The sequence below is a fragment of the Giraffa tippelskirchi genome, chromosome X, assembly GCF_054371585.1.
Source record: "Giraffa tippelskirchi isolate mGirTip1 chromosome X, T2T-mGirTip1v1.2.pri, whole genome shotgun sequence".
Classification (NCBI taxonomy): domain Eukaryota; kingdom Metazoa; phylum Chordata; class Mammalia; order Artiodactyla; family Giraffidae; genus Giraffa; species Giraffa tippelskirchi.
Window position 1 is genome coordinate 13,107,042 of NC_137289.1, and position 27,566 is coordinate 13,134,607.

At 41.3% G+C, this 27,566-nt stretch overlaps 1 protein-coding gene and 1 long non-coding RNA gene across 2 annotated transcripts in view; both read right to left on the reverse strand.

The window, feature by feature from the left end:
* Window positions 1-1,358: 1,358 nt before the first annotated feature.
* Window positions 1,359-27,566, reverse strand: part of LOC145535833 (uncharacterized) — a 77,317-nt gene continuing 51,109 nt past the window's right edge. Inside the window, exons 2-3 of the long non-coding RNA XR_014075509.1 lie at window positions 25,855-25,968; window positions 1,359-5,000 (exon numbers count right to left, since the gene is read on the reverse strand). This is a non-coding gene — a long non-coding RNA (uncharacterized LOC145535833). The remainder of the gene's footprint in view (window positions 5,001-25,854; window positions 25,969-27,566) is intronic.
* Window positions 15,526-16,999, reverse strand: LDOC1 (LDOC1 regulator of NFKB signaling). Its single transcript, XM_081564012.1, has one exon. The coding sequence runs from the start codon at window positions 16,810-16,812 to the stop codon at window positions 16,372-16,374; it is 441 nt and encodes a 146-aa protein (XP_081420138.1). The 5' UTR covers window positions 16,813-16,999; the 3' UTR covers window positions 15,526-16,371.

Sequence of the window (27,566 nt, forward strand, 5' to 3'; positions counted from 1 at the left end):
GAGACAAGGAGACCTGGGATACCTATGGACCTGAGATATAAAAGATAAAAGAACAAGATGAGATTAGTCCTAATGACTCCAAATCAAAATAGTGGTCAAGGGACTCTGACTGTTGCTAAGCAGAGAGGAAGGATGGTTAGTTTTGTCTTGGGAACAGGGCTATTCAGTTTTATTCTGCTCTTCATAGTTTTCCCCCAGTATGGGAGATTTCATCCCTTAACATTTATTTTTTTGCTGTGGATTTTTATTAAAAAAATCATCCAGTATCTGATAAACTGTTATAATAGGCCCTTGCTTTACTCAATAAACTGTCATGCTGCTTAGAATGTAATTCCCTTGAAGACAGAGTTTACCAGGTGAATATTTGAAATTCACTCCAAAACTAGTTTATCCTATAGAATCTTTTAACTTTTCTATCAGAGATTTTATATTGACTGGTTTCTGCCCATAGGGATAACCTATTACATTGCTTCAATGCACTCCTTGTCTATTCAACTTATTAAGCCTATCCATCTCTTCAGGCCTTTGAGAATGGTCTGACAATTCCATCTCCTCCAGGAATCCACAATTGGGAAAGGTGGGGCAAACACCCTGGTTTGCCAACCAGGTTAGACTGGTCCAACTCAGTCCAACCATAAAAATCCATTACCCACAGGCTGAACAATACCCACTCACACACAAATACATGACTATACTGTATCTCCTGGAAACTGTGAACATTATTTCTAAAAGGCAGCAAAAGACACACAGATGTAAAGAACAGACTTTTGGACTACGTGGGAGAAGGTGAGGGTGGGATGATTTAAGAGAATAGCATGTATATTACCATATGCAAAACAGATGACCAGTGCAAGTTTGATGCATGAAGCAGGGCACTCAAAGCTGGTGCACTGAGACAACCCAAAGGGATGGGGTAGGGAGCGGGGTTCAGGATGGGGAGGACACATGTGTACCCATGACTGATTCATGTCGATGTATGGTTTGCCACCACAATATTGTAAAGTAATTTTCCTCCAATTAAAATAAATTAATTAATTTAAATTTTTTTAAAAGGGGTATTTGCAGATGCAATCAAGTTAAGGATCTTGAGATGAGGCTAACATTCTAGCTTATAAGGATAATCCCTAAATCCAATGACAAGTGTCCTTTTAAGAGTGAGACTGAAGGAGATTTAACAGACAGAAGAGGAGGAGGAAAAATGACTGTCAGAGGAGCAATTAGAGTGATACAGGCCACCATAAGCTGAAAAGATAAAGAAAAAGACTCTCTCCTTGAGCCTCCAATGGGAGTGCAGACCTCCATACACCTTAATTTCAGACTTCTGGACTCAAAAACTGTGAAGACACAAATTTACACTATTTTAAGTCACCAAGTTTGTAGTAATTTATTTCAATAGCCACAAGAAACTTTAGAGACTCACCCTTCAAATATTACTCTTCTCATGTATATACTCACTCCTCTATTATATGTTTATTTGATGCATTTGATTATTCAAACAGAATCATGGTGTATTAGTACCTTTGGGATCACACAGACCTGAATTTGAATCTCAGCTCATAAAATTTGGGCAAGTTTTTATATCTCACTGAACATCAATTTCCTGTTAAACAGAAGAATAATAATATTTTGAAAAATCGTAATAAATGTTAGAGATCATGATATGTTATGCTTATCAGAGAGTTGGCATAATGTACATATTCAGAAATGTTATTATATTCAGCATTCCATGAAAACACATTAATGATGCCTAACATTAAAATGTCGAAGAGATTGATAGTCATATCTACATAAGCAAATCCACCGAAGACCCAGGACACATCCCCCCTTCTTGCAAACTGCTTCCATGTACACTTTTCTTTACCAATATTTCTCAACAAAGCAGCACCCAGGAATTCTAAAATCTAATCTTAATTTTCAGGCAGGCTTGTGAGGGTAATCCTGGGTACTTCCATTTCTACCTCAATTTCAGTGTCTAAAAAAAGACTTAATATGCCTCCTAAGATACACAAAGACCTATAAAAGACCGTAGACATTTTCATCCTTGATATGAACTGTATCACCATAGGGCCATTAACATCATTGACACTGGACCTCCATTGAAACAGTTACTTTTTGCAAAACAGAATCATTAATGCCAGGGATTTAAAAGCAGCAGTTAAATCATTGTGTCAGGAAAACCAAGGCCATATATTTTATGTCCCCTTTTCTGAGATACCTCTGCAAGAGAAATTTCGCATAGTGTATAGTGAGATGTATAGTCAGAAGCCAAAGGAGGTTTTTGTTCTCTTCCAAGTACAGTTGTAGATGTTTTTTAATTAATTAGATTAAATTAATTTAATTAACAATAGCCTATTATTCAATGATTTTGAGGAGTTTATTTACACTCTATGAGCATTTTTCAAATTCTATCTAGCAATATCTTGATATAAAAAGACATCAAGATATTATTCTGAGGCTACCATGGAGGAAATTTTCCAGCTTTATGTTAGCTTCAGAACTACATGTCCGTGAAACAGTCTCTTTCAGGGTCAGGGCTCTGGTGTTGATATTATTAGCAAAGAGCAAAGTAAAGCTCAGTAAATAGATACTGTCTTCCCTTTTTGCTCTTTAACTCCTAAAAATGTGCTGACTGCCCTGCAACTGATCAAAACATTATCCTCAGTTTTTGTGGAATAATCCAATGTAAGTGCTAAAGGAGTATAAGGACAGGGCAAGATTGAGTCTGATGCATGTATAGAGTCAAGGGAAGTAAGCTGAGACCTACTTCATTGAACAAGTAAACATCTGAACCAAAGCACCAACTACCACAGAGCAAAATGTTATGCAAATACTAGATATTGAATAAATGTTTCTATCACAATTTCCAATTGAAAGTTCAAAAATTACTACCAATGTTGTTCATATTTTCCATGTGCAATTCTTCCTAAAGAAAGTTTGGAAATGACCAAAAATTAATACACAATGCTTATACGACAAGAACATTTAAAGTAGTCTCTCAAATTCCATTGATCCATTCATATGTATGAGGGTAGCTACTGTCACAGAGGCAGTTACACCAAGCTTACCACAGAGTGGAACATGGGGTCCAGAATTCTTTTTATTGCATCGTTAGCAATTTTTGACCTAAAGATATATAAACTGTTTACTTACGTACACTGCTTTAATTATTCCTTGGCTGACTGGAAAGGTGGAAAAGGTGAAAGTGTTAGTCACACAGTTGTGTCTGACTCTCCAACCCCATGGACTATAGCTCGTCAGGCTCCTCTGTCCATGAAATTCTCCTGGCAAGAATATTGGAGTGGGTTGCCAATCCCTTCTCCAGCAGATCCTCCCACCCCAAGGATGGAACCCGGGTCTCCTGCATTACAGGCAGATTCTTTACCATCTGAGCCACCAGAGGGAAACTGAAAAGGAGAAGTATAGAAAAAAGAAAAGGACTTGGAAGTAAAGAGGTGTGTAAGAAGAAAAATAACTTCACAACAGTCAACTACTGCATGTAGGTAAACATGGCTCCTGTGATGATATCTTTCAAAACCCATTATCTTTTGTTCTCCAAAAGCATCCTTTAACCTCAAAGTTAGATCTCTGGCATTTCCTAATTTCCCTAGGGTGGCAACATGAAGCCAGTGTTTTCAATGATAATGAAATTTTTTTCAAATACTCCTATCTCTAGCAGAGCATAAGACTTTAATGTCACCTTTGAAAATAGAGTAATATGGAAAGCGGATGCTGTGTACATTGTTAGTAAACCTCAGAAAGATTTCTACTCTCAGTTGTCCTTGATTACTACCTTTTTTTGGTAAATTAATAATGGCTCATAAAGTGCAGAAAACACTTTACAAAAAGAGCTCCATGTCATCCTTCTTTTGCAGAAAGGTGTACTTTCCTTCTTAGGCCATGTTCATTGCAGTCTCTCTCTCTGCTTTATTTAGTAAGGTAATGAGGCCTGAATTTTCTGATATCCCCCAAACTCCAGTTATCTCATGCACAAACCTCTTTCACAATGCTTGTTTAAGGTCACTCATTCATTCACTCAACCATTTATACAACAAATATTTACTAGTGCATACCAGGTGCTCAAGATTGTTTTAGATACTATTGTACAGTGGGGAATTAGACAAGCAAGAACCTGAACCTCAAAGAGCTTGCATTCTAGTAGGAGACAATAAAAACTCACATAAGTGATTCTTTTACAAATGCACCAACAGAGAAGTATAGCATACTGAGAGTTTATAACAGAGTAAACTGGTGTTGTTTAGGAAGGGGAAGTATCAGCCAGGTAAGGCCACTGAGAAAATTACATTTCAAGTAAGATCAAAAGATAGTTGGAGATACCCAGATAACGAGAGGTGGGAAAAATTTTCCAAGGAAGAGAAACAGCAAAAATAAACCTATACATCCATGACCAATTGATTTTTTGATAAGAATGCTAAGACAATTTATGGGGTTAAAATAATATTCCTTTCAACAAATGGTGTCAGGACATTGGATTGTTGTTGTCATTATTGTTTAGTCGCTAAGTTGTGTTGACTCTTTGCAACCAAATGGACTATAGCCTGCCAGACTCCTCTGTCCATGGGATTTCCCAGGCAAGAATACTGGAGTGGGTTGCCATTTCCTTCTCCAGGTGATCTTCACAACCTAGGGCACGAACCCACATCTCCTGCATTGGCAGACAGATTCTTTACCACTGAGCCACCAGGGAAGCCTGAGACACTGAATAGCCACATGCAAAAAAATGAATTTAAACCACTGCCTCACACCATATATAAAAGTTAACTCAAAATGAACCAAAGGCCAAAATGAAATATCTAAAATTTAAAACTTTGAGAACTATGAAAACATAGATATAAAACATTCAGTTCAGTTCAGTTCAGTTCAGTCGCTCAGTCGTGTCCAGCTCTTTGTGACCCCACGGACTGCAGCACACCAGGCTTCTCTATCCATCACCAATTCGCGGAGCTTGCTCAAACTCATGTCCATCAAGCTGAACACAGAAACTATAAAAAAGGTGTTAATTGTTGTGACTCTGGTAATCAAAGAGAAAATATATAATTGGATTTCATCAAAATTAAACACATTTATGCATCAAAAGACACTATCAAAAAAGTGAAAAGGCAACCCATCAAATAGGTAAAAATATTTGTAAATCATACATCCAATAATAATTAAGCATAGTATCCGGAACACATATGGAACTCTTATATAAAAAGATGGTCTGATTTAAAAATGGACATTTCTCCAAAAACAAAAAAAGATATACAAATGATCAATACGCACAAGAGAAAATGCTTGCCATCATTAATCATTAGAGAAAAACAAATCAAAACCACAATGATAGACCACTTAACACCAATTAGGATGACTATAATAAAAAAAACATGGACAATAACAGGTGTTTCTGAGAATGTAGAGAAATTGTAAAACTCACATAATACTAGTGGGAATATAAAATGGTATAGCCACTTTGGAAAACAATCTGGCAGTTCTACAAAAAGTTAAGCACACAATTACACATGTCCTAGCAATTCTACTCCTAGATAGAAACCGAAGATAATTGAAAATAGGTATTGAAACAAAAGCTTGTACATGAATTTTCATAGCAGCATCATTTATAGTAGCCACAAATTGAAGACAACCCAAATTTACATCAATCGACAAATAGAAAACCAAAATGTGGTATAAAATGTGGTATATCCACACAATAGAATATTATTCAGCCATGAAAGAAATGAAATACTGATTCATGCTACAACAATTGTATGCTAAGAACAAGAAATCAGTCACAAAAGACCATATATCATATGATTCTATTTGTAAAAAAAATGTCCTGAATAGGCAATCCACAGGGACAGAAATTAGCAGTTTCCAAGGATGGGGGTGAGGTGGGGGGATGGGGCAATGAGGAGTAACTGTTAATGGGTATGGGATTTCTTTCTGAGATAATGAAAAGTTTCTAGAATTACATAGCGGTAATGGTTACACAATTTGTGACTGTCATAAAAGTTCTGAATTGTACATATAAAAAGGTGAATTTTACGATATGTTAATTATAACTCAATAAAAAGATAATTTTAAAAAAGAGTAATACAGACATAAATGTTATGTTATAGAATTTAAGTACTTTCTGAAGAAACAGGAATCATAGAAAGATTTTGAATGAAAAAAGTTCTAAGATTTACATTTCAAAAAGACAACACTAACAGCAATGAAAAGAACAGATTAGAAGGAAGAGAGCCTAAAAGAAGAAAAGTCATCTGGGAGTCTATACAAATAAACCTGGCAAGTAATGAGGTTTTATTATACAAAGGAAATCACAGCTGAAAAGAAAGGGACAAATTGAAAAGGTATTATGCTGCTGCTGCTGCTGCTGCTAAGTTGCTTCAGTCGTGTCCGACTCTGTGCGACCCCATAGATGGCAGCCCACCGGGCTCCGCCGTCCCTGGGATTCTCCAGGCAAGAATACTGGAGTGGGTTGCCATTTCCTTCTCCAGTGCAAGAAAGAGAAAAGTGAAAGTGAAGTCGCTCAGTCGTGTCCGACTCTTAGCGACCCCATGGACTGTGGCCTACCAGGCTCCTCCAGCCATGGGATTTTCCAGGCAAGAGTACTGGAGTGGGGTGCCATTGCCTTCTCCAGAAAAGGTATTATAGAATGACCTATTTCTAACAGCACTGACCAGACTTGCAACTGAAATAATTGAGTATAGGATGTTTTCATTGATAAAACAAAGTTTTATTATTGATTGTTTAGTAGAATTAAAGTAACATATCAGGATTTATAAAACCAATTGTGTTTATTTTACAACAAACTGTGCATAAGTTTATGGTTCCTACAATATGAATTATTGTTTCTAAAAGAGAACTATTTTATAATGTTACCAACAATTGTTTTTTATTTTCACTAAAACCAATCCAGAATAAGTACTAATTCTATGTTTTACATTACATTAGTACTCACTGTATTAAATCTGAGCAATATAGAGTAAATGGGCAAACATTCTCTTTCATACTGATCCCATCTAGGGTAAATATTGATAAATTTTTGGCTTTTATCTTCCTGTTCTTTTTTTCCTTTTGTATGTAATGTATACATATACACACACATTTTAAAATATTAGGTTGTTAAATATTTAGGTTATAAAATATTCATAAATATCATCATACATTACATGTATTTATGAAGTACTTTTATGCTTAACAATTCCTATTGGAACTTCCCCTCAAAAATACAAAGAAATCATTATTTTCACCCTTGCAAGGTAGCTCATGGGCTTCCCAGGTGGTGCTCGTAGTAAAGAATCTGCCTGTCAATCCTGGAGACATAAGAGACGCAGGTTCAATCCCTGGGTCGGGAAGATCCCCTGGATTAGGAAATGGCACCCCACTCCAGTATTCTTGCCTGGGAAATTCCATGGGCAGAGGAGCCTGGTGGGCTACAGTCCATAGGGTCGCAAAGCATTGGACACGACTGAGTGACTTAAGTACAACAACAAAGTAGCTCACAGGGGTGTAATTTATCATTATTTGTCTATCTCCTTTGATGGGCATTTAGGTTTGAGGGGGGTGTTTGGGGGACTTGCTTTTAAAAAATGAGTCACCCCAGCATCTTTGTCAAATCCTGTACTGTTTCCTATAAGTACTCCAGTGACTGTTTAAAATGGAGATAAAATTACAGGGGTTCAGAGTTGGAGTGGACAGTGACAGTTGCTCATTTTGAGGGCTACTTTGTTATTAAATTAGAGAAGAACCTGCAGAACGGCCCACTAATGAAAATACTCCAGATTATAAACAAGGAAATGAAGGTCCATGGGAGACAGACAATCTGAAACGAGGTATTACTTTCAAAAGGCAGCGTGAAACTGTAAAAAGAGTACAGAACTCAGGTGGGAACTCTGGCTCACATTCTAACTTTTTTTTTATCATGCACAAGTCCTAGGGCATCTCAGAGACTTAATATTCCAAATGTAAATAAAAATATCTCTTCACTGAGTTGGCGTGAGTCTCACATAAGAAATTGAATATGAAAGTGACTTTTAAAGTGTCAAATGTTGTTCACATATCAATTAATTCTTAATACTCATTCTTAATATCCAACACTTTAATGTGCTGACCACGTTTTCTGTTAACACTCCAAATCCCCCAATACAGTGGCTTTCTACCAAAACACACAACTAGCATAACAGCCAACCTTATACTGCTGCTGCTGCTGCTAAGTCGCTTAAGTCGTGTCCGACTCTGTGCGACCCCATAGACGGCAGCCCACCAGGCTCCGCCGTCCCTGGGATTCTCCAGGCAAGAATACTGGAGTGGGTTGCCATTTCCTTCTCCAGTACATGAAAGGGAAAAGTGAAAGTGAAGTTGCTCAGTCGTGTCCGACTCTTAGCGACCCCATGGACTGCAGCCTACCAGGCTTCTCTGTCCGTGGGATTTTCCAGGCAAGAGTACTGGAGTGGGGTGCCACTGCCTTCTCCAACCTTATACTACTATTTTACAAAATAATACCTATTGAAGAAAAGAATGATGTTAATATTTATTGACTACCAGATAAGATACCAGGCAGTTTTTTCTCATACTAGCCCTAAGCTATAATTATTCCCATGACATAGCACAGAAGTTTAGAACCAGGGAAGTCAAGTAAGCTGTCTGGGTTTGGCAGAATAAATCTAAGGCAAAGCTAAACAGGGATCAGCCTTTCTGATTCCCCATACATTCTCACTGAACTCAAACTTTGAGTGAGAAACAATCCATTCTCAATTTGCAACAAACAAAACTTTCCATGTATGCTTTTTTATCTCTTCTAAGGTCCATTTTCTGATGCTAATTTCACCTTCTTCACTTCTTATTCCAATGAACGACAGATTTGGTTTTTTTTCCCCCATATACATGTTGATGGGATCTGCTACATATACAGTGCCTCTTCTTCACAGATGGCTAAAACCCTTCCATTTTTCTTCTTGTTACACAGGGGATAAAAAGTTGTTCCAAAAATTGAGACTAAAATTGATCCTATTTTTGAAACACACACACAGCTGTAGTGAGAAAATATTCTAAGTCATTAATTCACTTTTTACTTGTCAGGTCCTCCCACCCCCAGAGCTGAATCTTATTCAATCCCTCTCAAAGGTTAGCTCCATGTTTCTCAGGGGTATAGACTATCTTGGGTGATTAAGAGATAAGAACTACTGAGCAGCAGAGACAAGAATAGAAAGTACAGAATGTTGACTCCGAAAATAATGTCAGAAACCATCTAGGTACATTCTGCTGCTGCTGCTGCTGCTAAGTCGCTTCAGTCGTGTCCGACTCTGTGCGACCCCATAGACAGCAGTCCACCAGGCTCCCCAGTCCCTGGGATTCTCCAGGCAAGAATACTGGAGTGGGGTGCCACTGCCTTCTCCGTAGGTACATTCAGGTACAATGAAAACATGAAAGTGCTATGGAAATGTTTTGAAAAGGGAATGGGGAGTCAGATTTGTCTCATTTCAGAAAAATAGGAAGCATGCAACGTACAGGTCACTAACACTGAGTTATTTCTGCCAGAGAAAATGCTGTTGGGACTAGACTAAAAGAGACAAGAAAGGCTGACTTATAGCTTCTTTACTGAGCGTGAACAGCGCTATTGGAAAGGAGGCAAGATACTGAAAGGTTCCTAGATGCACTCCCACAGGAGGGAAAAAAACAAGGAAAAAAATGGCAAATAACACTCCCAACAAAAATACTGCCGAGAAAAGAGATGTGATTTATATCACCCATCATATCATAACACAGCACATCACCATCAACTTAAAAGATAGAAAGGATTCATAGCTACACAAGAGAACAAATAAAAAATACGTGATTCAGGAATACGCACGAGTCAACAGAAACTTAAGCATGAGCTCGCAACACTTGGCAAAGAAGTTGAACAAGATGAAACTGTCACATATGAAGCCAAACGGGAAGCAACACAAAGAATGACAGGTACTTCTGAAATCACTGTAAAGGACAGAGAGGACAGGACTGACCGAAGTAAAGAGAATAAAATGTAAATGAAGAAAAAATTTGTAAAAAGTCTGAGAAAATTTAAGATGTAGAGGGCAGGTAAAAGAGAGTCAACATAAATAAGTATCAGTATGCATTCTACATATTTAAATAAATAATTATGAAAATTTGCAGAAAGGAATCAGATCTCGAATCTACATATTAAATGGTCACGCCAGGTTACACAAAAACATGACCAAAAAAATGAGTAATACTTAGAAATATCCTATTGAAATATAAAGAAAAAATTCTCTGGGAACTCAACAAAAGTATCAAATCAATTGTGAATGAAAAATATTCGGATGGCCTCAGACTTCTTGAAAATAACATTCAATGCTAAAAGACAGTGGAACTAGGAAAGAAAAAAAAAATCTACCCATAACAAAACTGTCATTCACCATCAAAACCTCAGAGTATGTAGTTTCCAGGAGTTTTACAGGGTTCTTTACCTTTTGAAGAAACAACTAAAAATGGAAAAAGAAACTAGTTAACAAAAAGACATTGAACGAAAATTAGACAAAGTAGTTATTATTTAATTTGGTTATCTGATATATTAAGATTAAAACACATGGAGGATTATGGTCACGGGAATAAGGAACTTCCCTGACGGTGCAGTGGTTAGGACTCGGTGCTTCCACTGCAGGAGGCGCACATTCAATCCCTCCTTAGGGAACTAAGATCGCACCTGTCACATGGCATGGCCAAAAAATTTTAAAACTATAAAAATAAATATTTGCAACATGTATCATCAATCCCTAATGAATAAAGAGCCTCTAAAAAATTGAGAAACACCAACAACCCAAGAGAAACTTGGGCAAGGATATGAAAAAGTTAAGCAGGTCTAGAATACAGGAAATTCCATAGGACAAATGACCTAGTTTACTCAATAAATAATTTACAGGGGGAAAAAAAGATGGAGGGCCATTGTTAGTAGTTAAAAGACAGTTTTAGAGATACATAAACCAAAGGCACTGGGTCGACATTTTTGAAACCTAGTTCAAACAAATAATTAAAAACACTTTTTAAAGATACTATGGATATTTGAATATGGAGTATTAAATATTAAGGAGTCATTGTATTTTAGTACATGATGGTGATGATATTATGGATTGTTTTTAAAGCCTTATCTGTTAGAGAAACATACTGAAATATTAAAGGGTGAATTAATATGATATCTGAGATTTTATTATAAATATTCCATAAAAATTATAAGAAAGAAAAGGGATAGGTGAAGCAAAAATGTTGGTAAGTTTTGAATCTGGAGATGGGTCTATGGGGACTCATTATATTATTCTCCCTACTTGTGAGCATGTTAAAAATTTAATTGTGTTCATTCAAATGAGTTCTAAAAGCCCTGTATGGCAGTGCAATTATCTGTGTCTAGAGAACAAATAAATCAGAAATACACCAATTACTTCAGTTACCACTGAAATACCCTTTGCTTTCCTTTACTGTCATTATTTGTTTTAAAAGTAACAATTTTAAATGAGGAATATAAGAGTCTTGTGCCAGTTTATCTTAAGCTGCTGCTGCTGCTGCTGCTAAGTCACTTCAGTCGTGTCCGACTCTGTGCGACCCCATAGACGACAGACAGCCCACCAGGCTCCCCCATCCCTGGGATTCTCCAGGCAAGAACACTGGAGTGGGTTGCCATTTCCTTCTCCAATGCATGAAAGTGAAAAGTGAAAGGGAAGTCGCTCAGTCATGTCTGACTCCTAGCGACCCCATGGACTGCAGCCTACCAGGCTCCTCCGTCCATGGGATTTTCCAAGCAAGAGTACTGGAGTGGGTTGCCATTGACTGACTCTAAACTGACTGGTCATGTAAGTAGGGACTTTATCTAAAATGGGCTTCCCTGGTGGCTCACAGGTAAAGAATCTGCTGGCAAGGTGGCAGACCTGGGTTTGATCCCTGGGTAGGGAAGATCTGGAGAAGGAAAGGGCAACCCACTCCAGTATTCTTGTCCAGGAAAGTCCATGGACAGAGGAGCCTGGCAGGCTACAGTCCATGGGGTCACAAAGAATTGGACACGACTGAGCTACTAACACTTGATTAAAATAGAAGAATTACATTATAATTTTGCTCATGAAATCCTTTGTCATTTAGGGTGGGGGAAGAAGGTATGCAAATATTATGGATATTAAGAAAAATTAATTTGAAATTGATCATAAGTGAGATACCAGGAGGTACATAAATGCTGCTATCTAACTACTCTGAAACCCCCTTTGCAGCATCTCACCACCACCTCCCCTAACTCATCCACGGGAGGGCTTCTGCTCCTTTAACATATCTTGCTATGCAGTTCATAATTATTTCAAGCAAGCTATTATCCATCACGGGCTAACTTCATTGTGTTTTTTTTTTAACTCTCTGGACAATACAATATTTGAAGATAACATAATAACAGAAGCATTTCAGACAAGAAGGGAAAAAATGCAAGGGGAATGATCAGAAGTAGGAGTTTCAGCACTGTCGAAGGACACCAAACAGGTCATAGTTCCTTGTACTCAAATTTTAGGAATAAGTGGACATAAGACTGTAGGAATATACTTGAACTACTGAGTAATGCAAACTACCAGACATTTCTAATGCTACTTTAGCAAAATTCATGCATGCTTGCATGCTAAGTCACTTCAGTCATGTCTGACTCTTCACAACCCTATGGACTGTAGCCCACCAGGCTCCTCTGTCCATGGGATTCTCCCGGCAAGAATACTGGAGTGGGTTGCCATGCCCTCCTCCAGAGGATCTTCCAGACCCAGGGATCAAACCTGAGTCTCCTGCATTGGCAGGCAGGTTCTTTACCACAAAGCCCAGCAAAATTCATATTTCAAAGCAAATAATATATATACTTCATACATTTACCCCACATTGATCATCCATCAAGGAAAACATTCTCAGGACCTTGAATTGGTACCCCCTTATTAGCTTCATTTTGATTGCTTTATGAAGTTAAAAAATTATATAAATTCATTTATTAAAAAAATTCCACTAATTTCAAGAAGACATTTCCCTCTACTTCCAAATCACTATTATAATAACAGAAAATAACCAATCACAATGTGCATAATGTATCTCTAGCTTTACATACCATCCTGCAAAACACAGTAACACAGGATTAATGGATGGCACTGCTTACCGACTCAAGTGATTAGAGAAATTCAATCATACTTTGGAAGATTTAATGTGATTCCGTGAGTATGATCTACAATATGATTGGTTTCATTAACAGCATTATTTCAGTGACCTTTTCAAGTCCGGTGTGATGGGAATTCAGGAGTCTGAAGTTCATACTTGCTATTTCAACATTTTCACCTACTTTTAATAGTTTCCATCTGAATGGTGACACTATCTGCAGATGTGCTTATCTGCTTCGCCATTCCTGTCTGCTGTGCTTATGCTACAATCAAACTATCATGAATTCCTTTCATGGGAGTCAGGCCCTTGCTAGTATTGATGCTTTTATTGCAGAATCTGCCCCCAAGGTAGCCAGATTCTTAACATTGCCCCTCTCTGCAGCTCACAGCATAACCTGCTCCTCCATGACACACGAAGGACACACACACACACACACACACACACACAGAGTCAGCTCACACCCATGCTTACATGCCCAGGATGTGTGCATTTCAGATTCCAGAAGCTCCTGGCCTAGCTGTCATGAGTGCTACTGAGGCACTGCGTTGACATCTTCACTGACCCGAGACCCCTTACTTCCCCATGAGAAGAAAGGACTCACTTGGTTTGGTGGTAGGGAGGAGATCTCATCTATTCATGCCTTCAACCACCCTGAAAAGGTCACCCTCAAATCTAATCAGTTTAGATTCTCTTTCTGTACCTTACCTGTAGCAAGGTATCATCCTAATTTTGGCCCAAGGCACCATAAAAGCAACAAATTGGAATCACCATGAGGCTAAGAACTACCTTTCTTTGACCATCATATCTTTCTCCTCTAAGTCTACCCAGGCCACTGATTACTTCAGATGACTGATTTTTGATTTCACTGGGACATTCAGCTCTCAGCTCTTGACTAGCACTTTCCCACATCCACCCCCAGGATGGACCTCAACCTCTTTTGCTACATTGTTATCTACCCCTGTCACACCCTCCAGAAACAACATGCTTAGGCTAGAAAAATGACTCCTGCTCTGGACTTTGCCTGTTCACCAAAGTAACTGTAACTGGCTTTTTATCTGACTTCATGCCAGATCCAAAAGAGTAAACAAGGTCTTGTGCTGCTCCCATTTCCACTATCCCTGAGCCTACCCTGCTCCTATGGACTCCTGACATTTTCCTACTGAGGCCAAGGTCATAGCAAGAGATCTGTTTCTGGAATGATGCCTCGGTTCCCAGGCCTGAGAGTAAGAGCCCACATTTACTGAGTGCTCACCATGTAGCAGGGAGAGTTCAAACTATCTCATGGGTGTGATCTCACTGAATCCACCCCCATAAAGTACCCAGGAGAATGATCAGGATCTCATTTAACCCACACTGTGAGATTTACCAGTACAAATAAAAGAACACTTAGCTTCGAAAGGTCTTAAACAACAAGGAAATTCATTACCTAAATTAGAAATTCTAAGGTAGGGCTGGCTCCAGACATGGTACAATGAAGACATCAGGGCAGATACAGATAAGAACTCAGAACAGCTCAAATCCTCCCTGACAGGTCCTGGCTGGCAGACAGCCCCCACAAACCTCCTGACCAAGTTTCCCTGACTTAACACTGCAGTGACTTAACTGAGGGTAATCGCCTCACAAAGGTATGCAGTTTCTTCTCAACACTGACCCCACTCCCTCAGTGTCTCTGAGCCCTCCAGGCCCAGAGATCTCAGCATAGCTCAGATAGCAGTACAAGATCTAGGCATCTTGTCAATTTCTTCAGGCAGCAATCTGGGGCACATGGATGGGTGGGAATTCTAAGGGGATCTGCATAAGGAAGATGAAATGTTCAAATCGGGCTCCATTTAGTATGTGCACATTTATCCAGGATCTGGGATTAAATGTTAGCTCAAGCACCTAAAAGGGGTATTAAAACAATGTGCTACACTATGTATTGAAGCCTGAAATCAATAGCACCCCACAGGCACTAAGAGTTCAGGGGCAGAACATCTCTGACCATGTTGAGGAAGAACCCCATAGCTCACAAAGATAGAAATATTGTGAGTCCTGACTTGTACTTGTTGTTCCAGTTGACCCCTTGAAGCTCTCTCAAGAGTGTCCCAGTTTGGGATAGTGTGCCACTTGCCTGCTCAGCCACCCCTTACCCATGCCACCTCAGAAGCACCAGAGAACATTCCCTTCACCAGGGCTATAAGAAAGGTGTCGGTGGAGGTAGTACCAATTTCCCCATAAAGCCCTGTGATAACTGTCCTCTGGAGCTTAGTCGTGACAGTGGGGAGTACAGAGATTGAAAGTTGAACTAGATTCCCTGATACCAGTGGGAATAATGAGAGCCAGGGTGAAAGTGGCAAAGGCCAATGATAGCCCTTAACCATGAAAAGACACTTTTTGTTTTTTTCGGTAGTGCTTGAAATTTATTGAAAAGAATGCAAATGCTTTTTCCAGGTAGTATTGAGGAGCTGGGCTGAGTACCTGCTTTTGTTTGTATTGTTCAGTTTTTAGTATTTTTGTCCAAATGCACACCTCGATGGGACTGCTGTAATTTTGAAACAAAGATGACAGGTGTGCAAAACTGGTGCATAGGAGAAATGTCAACAATTGGGTTGCCAGGCACAATGGGCCCCTGCAGCAATCTGGTGGGGCAGAAGGAAGACTCGGAGTTAGTAGCGAACAATTAATCAAATTGAAAGATTAGCCCCTGGGTGGGGGGACAGTTGTTGGTAAGCAGTCCAAATCAGTGTCCCAGGAGGTGTAGCCGACAAAGGCATCTTCTAGGTTGCTCCTGATCTCCAAAGGCCGGGTCTGTAGCTGGAATCTGGTGGAGGGTGCCTGGGTGGCAGCGCAGGTCGCTGGGCAGAGGTGCAGGCCTAACAGTCGGCAGGGCCGAGTATAGGCTGAACGGTTTGTAAGAGGGGCTTGCTCTAGAGCTGGGGCTCAGAACACAGTTCTAATGAGCGGTGAGGGTCCTGGGGCTGGCCAGAGTGGGCGGCAGAGAGCACTTCAGAGACGCCCCAGGCTCAACAGCAGGTGACTGGAGAGCACTATGCCTGGAACAAAGACAAGCACTGGCAGAGAGTGGAGGGTGAGGAAGACAACCAGAGGGGAGGGAAAGGCCAGGGGATCGCAGCGTTAGGGGAGCGCGGTGGCTCCGGGCGAGGCGAGTCGGGGAGGCGGGGAGGGGGGGCGGCGGGCAGTGCCCTCCCCCATCCTAGGCCCGAGGGTCTCCGGGGCCTAGTAATCATCTTCTTCATCTTCGTCTTCGTCTTCTTCGTCGTCATCCCAGCCAAAACACTGTTTCATCTCATCGAGGAAGGCCCGGTAATCGCCCAGGATGGGGCTATCCATCTCAATGTAGGGCACCACCCACTCCTCGGCTTCCCCGGTGAGCAGGCTGATCAGGAATGCCACCTTCATGGCGTCGTTGCAGAATCGGTTCTCGTTGACGAGCATGTAAGATGCCGTCTGCACGATAAACTCGGGGAGCCGGGAGCTCTCGCCGTCAAACGTTTCAGGGAAGGGCACCGGGCAGCTCGGCGGACGTACCTGGCGCAGCAGGGTGGCCCTCTCGCACACCAGCAGCCGCAGCTGTTCCATGAGCTGACTGTTCTCAATGCTAAGGGCGCGGTGCCGCATCAGGAGCGCGTGCAGCAGCAGGACCAGCTCGTCCACCATGGCGAACAGCTTGGAAAAGCAGGGCAGGGCACAGCTCGCTTCTGCTGGGTTAAGGTGCGCTCTGAGGCCTCGCAGGAAGTGCGTGTCGGCGGAGACGCGCAGTGGCTAGGGGCGAGGGGCGGTGCGCGCAGGGGTCCCGGCGGCGGCGCAAGCCCCGCCCACACAGCCGAGCTGACGGCCCCGCGCCGGCGCCGCCCGGCTGGAGGGGGCGGGGCCGGGGAAGGCAAGGGGCGGGGCCGGGGTGGCGCGGGCAGGGGCTCGAGGTCCACGCTCGCAGGTCCCGGGGCCGCTGGATAAAAGCGGAGACCCAGCCTTGGATGTGGGTCCAGCCGTAGCCTGGACCATGCGGGCGCGAAAGACCCATCTCAGAAAGGTTCAACCTGCTCAGGTTTAAAGGATTCACCACTCTTCAGCCTAGCCGACTCATACATCTAGGTGTTCCTTGGAGGGCCAGTGGCCCCTGGGTTCCCTCTAAGTGGTTTTAACACATTTCTTGGCTTATTGAAATCTCCCTCACCCAAAGAAGTGTTAGCAGTGCTGGCTGCAAGCTGGTGTCACACCTTGTAAGAGTTATGAAAGACCCTCAGGGGTCCTGTCTTTCATGACAAAATGATATTTAAAAGGGACTTTTCTTTGGTTGGAAAATAGTATTATGTACCTCTATCCCTTTGTTTAAAATTAGTTTTGTAAATAGCAAAGTGTAAAAAGTTCTGCAAAATTTAGCATCCAATCACCATTTGTAGGAGTCCTGCCTATCTTTGACTCTACTTCCTATCCTAATGTTAGTGTTCCTTGACTACTGGTTATTTATTCCCTGCTTAACAATAAACACTTGTGTTTTAAAAATGGCTTTGTTTTTCTACTTTGAATGTGATTATTCAAATCATTGACAAATGAGTTGGGGAGACAGCCTCCCGGCCACCACATTCTGTTGGATCTCCTTTTAAAATATATTCCCAGTCAAATCACTTCTTGCTACTTCTACCAATACCACCCCGGTCCCAGCCCTCCTTTCTCACACAGGCTGTCACAACTAACCACTTAACTTCCATTCTTCTCTTCCTATAGTGTATGTATTCCCCAGAGTAGGGACAGGACTCCTTTAGAACAAAAGTTAGATCACTTCACCTCCCTGCTCAAAACCCTCCAATAGTTTACCCCTCTCAGTCAAAGGAAAAACCAAAGTCTTGGTAATGGCCTACCAGTCCCTGCCTCATCTGTGCCTCCTCTCAGTTCCTGCTGTGCTCTAACCACATTGTTCTCCCTGCTGATTCTCCCACACAAGTAGCTCTGGCCCCAGGATCTTTGTACTTTGTATCCTTTCTGCCTTGGAAGGCTCTGTCCTCATTTAACTGCCTGACTCTTTCTCCCTCGGGTTTCAGAGAGGACTTTCCTAACCACTTCATCTATCAGAGCACCCCACTCTCTGCCAGTAATCTCTAACCCCTTGCCTCGCTTCATTTCTCTACACAGCATTTATCACACCAGCAGCCATCATATCATACAGCACTTTGTGTATCTGTCAGCCTTCACTTTAATATGGAAGTCTGTGTGGAGAGAGGCTTTGCTTTGTTGGTTGCTCTATCCATAATGCAAGAAAAGCGCCTGGCCCACAGCAAAACTCCATAAATATTTGGTGGATGAAAGAATCTCAGGGTTCAGATGTTAAGATAAAATTCACAAGTGGTGGCAGCACAGAATGTTCAGAAATGCTCAAGTTACCTGGTATGTTCTATCTCTGATCATGAATAGTTTCCACTGTGAACTTATGGCTGATGTAATAAAAGTGGCAAAAAAAAATTTTAAGCCCTACTCAGTCCTTTTACAATAGAATTCGATGGACATCCATGGAAGTGAGAAGCTGAGAAAGAGGAGAGAAACAAGGCCAAGGTACAAGGGAGAGGAGGAGGATCCCACTGCGGTGAGGGTAGGCAGGGAAAAGGACAGGCAGGTGGGAATATGAACTCTTGAACTCTCCTGGGATGTGAGCTCCCCCACTGGATCAGAAGGCCCTTGAAACCAAGCAGGGACCCTCTCTCATTCATCCTTTCATCTTCTGCATCTGAAAGCATTAACTAGTTGCTCCATAAGTGTTCAGTGGCTGGAATGAAGGGACAGGAAGTGGCAGAGGTAGGTTTCTGAGCCTCCTGCTCATTCACAGCTCAGGGTGGAAGGTGGACCTGCCTGGGGCCGCAGTGAGTATCCATCTCTACTTTCCAGCTCTAGACCCTAATCCTGGAGGAGAGGCCCAGGGTTTTAGTCCCAGAAGCACACATCCTGCTGCAGGCACTGGATCTGGTGATTGACATGGGCTGTCTTGTTGACCTTTGCACAAGGACCATACATGGGGATGGGCCCTCTGGGAGCCTGAGACCTGGGGGTTAAAGACTTGCCTAAATCCAGGAGAGCAGTATGTTGGTGGTACGATAGATACCACTGTCTCAGCTTCTCTGATTGTCGTGCCCATGCGCTTCCACTGAAAATATTTCTGCACTGGACTTCTGTGGATTAGGAAGGTCTGTTGAGGACCCAGAGATGATTAGACCCTTGCTGTCCTACTCCCATTCCTACAAACCCATGACAGAGGAAGTCAGAGAGGAAACCATAGGAATCAACCACTAATATTACCTCTGAGAGGGCTCTGGGTACCTAAAGAACAAGAAATGCCCAGGCCAGAACCAACCACAGAGCTGAGCAGGTATTTTGTGAGGTGCTTCCTAACTTGGAGGAAGAAAAAAAGAGACAGGCAGTTCATCAGTGACTCACAAGGGAAGCAGTTGGGAAGAGGCAGGTAGTATCACTAGATAAACTATATAGAATTGTAATGCTCATGTTAACCAGCTGGTGCCTGTGAGGTTGTCCCACCAAGGTCAAGGCCTACCAGCCCCTCCTTGCCCATTCACCCCGCTTATGACTGCATGACGCCTTCCTTCTTCCCCTTTCTCCTCTAAAGTGACCCTGCAATGTTCCTTTATGGCTATGTGGAGATGCTGGCAGCAGTAAGTACACCATATGACTTATCTCAGACTCAGAAACTTTATCAGAACAGCTCTGGCCCAGAATGTTCCAAAAGATGTTCAAACCCCATGCTTTGGCATGAGCACAGGCCCAAGGCCAAGGGAGTGAGTGATCCAAGGTGCTGATCATTTCTACCTCCTTCCAAGTTCCAAACACTGCCCTGGTATACACCTAGCAGTCAGGCTGTAAGATTCCCTTGAAACAAATACGAAAACATCCCTAGATTTTTTATCTTCCGGAGGAATGTGTACAGACTGAGAAAATCAAGCTGACACTTGAATATGCAGACAGGAGCAGAAAACAGCTTTGAAGGGAATATTTGCCAGAGGGTCAAATGGGTGCCACTAAGATGTGGGCCTCTGCCCATACACACCTCCCCCTCATTCTTCTTAACTGGGTCCACCTGGGGCTGTTTTTACAGTAACCACACCTGCAGGGCTGTGGAGACCTTCAGCCTAAAGAGAGGAATAGGAAGGTACAGCTTTCTTCCTCCTGTCTTCATCCTCTCCAGCTCACCAAAGTGCACTGAAACATTTTTACATGTTTATTCAAGTACTGAAGAAACATATTCTTATTTCAAAAAAATTAACTAATACTGGCATGCTGAAATTAAAAGGAAACATTCCCAATACCTTTCCTTCTTCCTGCAAAATCTCACTTAACAGGATTATTGAAAATCCAAACTTTGGTTTGCCTCCTTCCATTGTATATGTGTGTGTGGGTGTGTGGTAGATATGTGTGTGTATACATATATATATATATATATGTATACACACACATGCACACACACATACATAGTGTTTACAGAATCCTAATACATATAGTTCTGCTAACAAATATATGTCAAACTCCCTCACATGTCAGGAGGCACAGAGATATGATGCACAGAGCTGTCATCTTTATAACTGCATAGTACTCCTGAATTCTTAGGTACATTCCTGCCTCAGAATCAAAGAGATCCAACATAGCTCAGTTTCTCTGATGATGCAGGAGAAGGATGGCAACAAATACACTCACAGTCCCAAAGATGTAGAACTGGAAAATCAGATTTCTATAACTGAATTATGATTTCTATGAGTCAATGTCTTATTATTAAGTAATCGGTATTCTTCATGTATGTTTTTAGATAGCTGTAATATTGCATTTATTGCCCACAGTATATTGCACTAGATTTTTCTTCTCATGATTTTTCATCCCTAGTTATTTTAATATAATTAGTATGTTGAACATGCAAGAGTTTATATAGTTGGCTTGTTTCTGACATTTTCATACATTGTAGAAAGTATCTGGCATCATCATAAATTTTTTGTTGTAAGTGTTAGGAGTGTGGCTTGACATAATTTGTGTTTATTTAAGTATACTTTAGACCTCTCTTTCAAACAGACTAGTTACTTTGATTTAGACTAAATTTTTCATGAGGAAGAATGGATGTGGTGAGTTGAAAATAACCATAAATTCTTTGCCACTTAACCTATCAAAAGTGAAATCACTCAGTCGTGTCCAACTCTTTGTGACCACATGGACTATACAGTCCATGGAATTCTCCAGGCCAGAATACTGGAGTGTGTAGCCTTTCCCTTCTCCAGGGGATCTTCCCAACCCAGGGATCAAACCCAGGTCTCCCACATTGCAGGCGGATTCATGACCAGCTGAGCCATGAGCCACAAGCTACAGTTCTTTACCTTTGGCCCATCAAAAGGTAGAAACAATTTCGTCTGCTCCTTTAATCTGGGCTGGCATTGCGACTTGATTTGACAAATAAGTTGTGGTAGAAGCAATTTGTAACTTATGAGACAAAGTCTTAAAGACCTGAAGTGTCTGCCTGTCACTTGGAATGCTCCCTACTGGGTGGGAGCCAGCTACCATATAAGAAGTCTAACTACCAAGAGACCGTCATGCTATAGGGAAGCTCACTGTAGCCCCATGGAGAAAAGAAGGTCATGTGGAAGAGCCATAAGGCAGCAGACAAATTTGAGAATGAAGCTCCCCCTTGGACACTCCAGCCCAACAGAGCCATTGCCTGAATGCACCTGAGTGGATGACACCAGCTGACTGCAAAGAGAGCCTCATGAATTCCCAAACTACATAAACTCCAAGTTGACAAAATCATGAGCAAATAAAATGGCAGTTGCTTTAAAGCATGAAGTTTTGGCATGGTTTGTTTCATGGCAGCAGAGAACTGAAACATGGAAAAACTCAGGATAGGCTGCAGATATTAATAAAAGCACAAACCCCGTATCAAAGAACTGATATGCTAGGAATCTGTGCATGCATGCTAAGTCTCCTCAATCGTGTCTGACTCTGTGCGACACTATGGACTGTAGCCCACCAGGTTCCTCTGTCCATTGGGATTCTCTAGGCAGGAATACTGGAGTGAGTTGCCATTTCCTTTCCAAGGGATCTTCCCCACCCAGGGATCAAACCTGCATCTCTAACGTCTCCTGCACTGGCAGGCAGGTTCTTTACCCCTAGTGCCACCTGGGAAGCCCTAGGAATCTACAGTTCTGCCCTATTTTCTTAATTCTGTGTTTGTTTATTTGGTATTCATCAATTACAGGGCCAAACTAACAGCCAAAGTTGTTTATGTCTCCCCTGCAGTCCAGATCTCAGATTCTGAAACCGTCTCCTGTATCTAAGTCACACACACCAAGTCAGTATTTCCTCTGACCTAAATCAACTCAGGGCCAGGTACCAAACATTAGGGACAGTCCCTATTCCCCAGCGCTCACTATAATTATTTAAACTAGCTAATCCTAAACTGTTTACCTAGCCTTGCCCAGCCTTTGCCATGAAAACTCCAGTAAAGTCTCTCTGGCCTAAGTCTTTACCCTCACTCCTTTCATCGTTTTGACTAAAACCTGGTGTTTCCCAGGTGTCCCTGCTTGGCACAGCATGCCCCCTCTTGTCAATGGCATTGACCTCTCCATATCATCTTTCAGTCCCTAAATTAAAATTAAAATTCTGTTGGTACAATTGAGACAAGTTCAAAGTAACCATCTCCTGTGGGGAACTGCTAAGGAGTGTGTATGTGTATATTCACATCTGTCTCCTTGTGTGTCTGTATCTACATGGATACACGAATACTGCTGCCCTCTAACACCATGTACCATCTACTACTACAAGTACCATCATGGTGCTACTTGTAATTAGAATTGGCAGTGTCACAGTATGACAAAGGTAGAATCAAAACTGACCATGTTTTCCAATGAATATGTGTGCCTACATAAAAACAGTGAAGCACATTTCAGGGAAGCATTAGGAAAGAAAAGAAGTTTTGAAATTTGGGTTCAAATTCTCATACTCTTCCTTACTGTGACTTGAGCAAGTCTCCTAATTTTTCTGAGTCTCAGACTCCTTTGCAATAAATATTACTAATGGTGGTTTAGTCGCTAAGTCGTGTCCGACTCTTGCGACCCCCATGGACTGTAGCCTTCCAGGCTCCTCTGTCCATAGGCTTCTCCAGCCAAGAATACTGGAGTGGGTTGCCATTTCCTTCTCCAGGGGATCTTCCCGACCCAGGAATGGAACCCAAGTCTTCTGCATTGCAGGCAGATTCTTTACCAACTGAGCTACAAGGGAAGCCCAATATTCCTAATAATAGGATCCAAATCACAAGGTTGCAGTGAAGATCAAATAATATAATACAAAGATATTTGTCAAAAATAAAGCACTGCACACAGATTGCATATTATTTTTCACCAGAGATTTGTGATTTATTAGTCTTACAGTGACTCTACTACTTGTATTTTAAGTTAATGTGTAGTTAATTCACTTCTCTTATCATGGTATACATAAATCTAGCTATGATGTTTAACTTTTAAAAATGTTTACTCTTGAATAAGAAGTAGTCAGAAGCATAAAATAAGGTTTCATTTTGGTCTTGTTTTCTGTCAGTTCAAAACACGCTGCTCTCATAGATGTGAGACGTAAGGTTTCTGGTTTTGTTTTTAGGGGAAACCAGTGTCCATTATGACCTTCTGAAGGCCAACCTGTAACATTTTCTATTTCCTCCTTCAATCTTGGGAGAATTTGTGCCACATCTGTGATGCGGACACATGATGCTCTCCCTGAGTAAAGAGGCAATTGTACTTCGAGAAACTTTCTTTCATCACTGCACCACCATGGTGGTCACCCGGGACAGGCCAGCAGACTTGGGACATCTGAGACACCAGAAGCAAGGTTTCTCTCAGTTCTCGCAGCATCTCTGGTCACCTTTCAGCTGAGTCCCATGATCCTCTCCTCTCAGGTTCCCTAGGGTTTCCTGCTAGCCCTTCAAGTCCCTTGTCTCCTCCTTATCCACTCAGGGTCTATTTCTCTCAACACAGAAAAATGAGTTCATTAAAAATGAGTTAAAAAGTCCTCCCTAGGGGAGAGGAAGCATGTGATGTAAAAGAGTATCCCCAGTACCTTTCTCAAACCCCATACTGGTTCCTGCAAGTACACCAGTTGCTATGCAAATTGGCAATGGAAGTTATAGCGTTGGAGAGGATGGTGCCAATTTCTCACTCTATGGGCTCCAAAGTTGTTAAATGAGAGAAGAACCTGCAGAGTGCTCCACTAATGAAAATACTTCAGATTTCAAATGAAGACATGAAGGGCCATGGAAGAAGAGTAACATGCCCAGGGCAAACATAGGACATTATCTTTAAAGGCAGTGTGGAATTGTGCAAAAAAGACTGGACTAGGGGTGCGAATACCTGGTACAGCTTTTACATCTGTCATGTTCTCTTTCAGACAAGCCCTTGAGCACCTCTCAGATCCAATTTCCCTATTTATAAAAATGAGTAAAAAATGCCTCCTCACAGAGCTAGTGTGAGTCTCAAATGAGAAAATGGATATGAAAGTAAGTTTAAAGTGTAAAGTGGTTTTCACACATTAATTCTGAATATTCATTCTTTTAAAACTTGTTTTGAAATAATTTCAAACATACAAGAAACCTGTATGATTTTTAAAAATCCCTACATATCCTTCCCCCTGGTGAACCAACTGTCAACATTTTACCATATTTGGCTTAGCTTTTTCTCATAGTCTGTATTTGTTTGCTTATCAGTACATTTCTGTATTATATTTTTTTCCTAAACCATTTGAGAGCTGCAAGCATGAAGGCTCATTTCTACATATTGTTTCAGCGTATATTTGCTATAAACAAGTACACTGTCCTATAAAACCTCAGCCTAACTATCAAAATTAAGGATGCTCATTCTCAGTTGCTTCAGGCCTATCCAACTCTTTGCGATCCTATAGACTACAGCCCACCAGGCTCTTCTGTCCATGGGATTCTCCAGGCAAGAATACTAGAGTGGGTTGCCACTCCCTTCTCCAGGGGATCTTCCCAACCCAGGGATCCAAACCTGAGTCTCCTGCCTGTGTTTCCTGCATTGGTAGATGGGTTCTTTACCACTGAGCCACCTGGGATGCCCCCAAATTAAGGATATAATGCTTATTATTTAATCCATTGATCTTATTAAGATTTTCTTCAATTGTCCCCCCAATGAAATGTTTAGGTCCAGAATCCAGTCCTGGATCATGTGTTACATTTAGCTGTCATGTCACTTTAAGGCTTTCCTTGATGTGACCTTAGCTTTGGAGATTGCAGGCTTTCTAGTAACAAACTGTTCCTCCATTCCTGATAGTTCTCTGTTACTAGATTCATACTATGCCTTTGGGAAGTTTTTCTCAGTGCATCATATCAGAAAGCACACAATATCCTTTTATTCCATCACATGTGATGGTAACTTTTAGCAATTGGTTAAGATGATTTCTGCCAAGTTTCCCACTCCAAAGTTAAGGCAGTTATCTTGTACTTGTTAAGAAATATTTAATATTAGCTTGCAGTCCACTTAAAAAGAGATTTTTCCATCCTATTATTCACGTTTATTTTTATCAGTAAGGCCCCTTGGATTCCTATTTTATTCAAAGGTTGTAACCCATTATTGTCCATACTCATGTCAAAGCTTGAATTTCCAAAATTTCCCAAGTGGGAACTGTTTTAAGCTGCCTCCTGTGTCCTTTGGATGTACTTACCTTATTCTTTGAGAACTTTCTTTCTTTCACGGATAATAAGCTATTCCAGGGTCATCTTGTACTTTTCTGGCCTCCGCTCTGGAAATAGCCATTTCTCTGAGGGAACTTCATTACCTGCAGTAGAGAACAGTTTTCAGAAATAAAGATGTTATGGTTAGGAATGCACATTGTTATTGGTATTACAGATTTTTCACTTTTGGAACAACTATATAGCCATATGGGAAAACGATGAAGCTCATACCCTACTTCATTTTGTATATAAACATTAACTTGAGATAGATCATAAACCCAAAGTAAAAGTTAAAATTATGAAGCCTCTATCCAGAAAAGAAAAACACTATAATTTGGACTTCATAAAAATGAAAAATGTATTGTTTATCAAAAGATGCTCTAGCAATTATGACGAGACAAGCCACTGAACATATATACACAAATATACACATCAAGAACTAATACACAAAATAGGTAAGTAGATTTTAGAATATTTAAATAGAACATATGTATCAAGAAAATATAAATCACTCCTAAAATGAACAATAAAAAACAACTCTTAGAATATAGTCTTTTCAGTTTTTTATAAAGCTGAACATACCATACAATCCAGCAGTTGCATTGCTTTGTATTTACTGAAATGAGTTGAAAATTTACGTCCAAACAAAAGTCTGCATGTGAATCGCCAAAACTTGGAAGCAAACAATATGTCTTTCAACAGATCAGTGGATAAATAAACTGTGGCATATCCAGACAATAGAATAACTCAGTAATTAAAAAAAAAAGAGCTACCAGGCCTAAAAAGACATTGTAGACTTTAAATGTATAGTGCTAAATGAAAGAATTGATGCTTTTGAACTGTGGTGTTGCAGAAGGCTCTTGAGAGTCCCTTGGACTGCAAGGAAATCCAACCAGTCCATCCTAAAGGAGATGGGTCCTGGGTGTTCATTGGAAGGACTAATGTTGAAGCTGAAACTCCAATAATTTGGCCACCTCATGCGAAGAGCTGACTCATTTGAGAAGACCCTGATACTGGTAAAGATTGAGGGCAGGGGGAGAAGGGGACGACAGAGGATGAGATGGTTGGATGGCATCACCGACCCAATGGACATGAGTCTGGGTAAATTCCAGGAGTTGATGATGGACAGGGAGGCCTGGCTGCTGCGGTCCATGGGGTCACAAAGAGTTGGACATGACTGAGCAACTGAACTGAACTGAAGTGAAAGAAGCAATCTGAAAAGACTGCTGCTGCTGCTGCTGCTGCTGCTGCTAAGTCGCTTCAGTCGTGTCTGACTCTGTGCGACCCCATAGACGGCAGCCCACAGGCCCCGCCATCCCCGGGATTCTCCAGGCAAGAATACTGGAGTGGGTTGCCATTTCCTTCTCCAGTGCATGAAAGGGAAAAGTGAAAGTGAAGTTGCTCAGTCGTGTCCGACTCTTAGCGACCCCATGGACTGTAGACTACCAGGCTCCTCCGTCCACGGGATTTTGCAGGCAAGAGTACTGGAGTGGGGTGCCATTGCCTTCTCCGCTGAAAAGACTACATGCTATATAATTCCAACTATATGACATTCTGGAAAAAGCAAGACTATGGAAACAGTAAAAAGTTTAGTGGTTGCCAGTGGCAGGTTGAGGGGTAGGAATGAATAGGCAGAAAAGAGAAGCTTTGTTGGGAATGAAACTATCCTGTATAATAATATAATGCCATTATATATTTCTCA

Bases quoted from the DNA above. Each gene is read 5' to 3' on its own strand.
- LDOC1 (XM_081564012.1), bottom strand. From the start codon at position 16,812: ATGGTGGACGAGCTGGTCCTGCTGCTGCACGCGCTCCTGATGCGGCAC.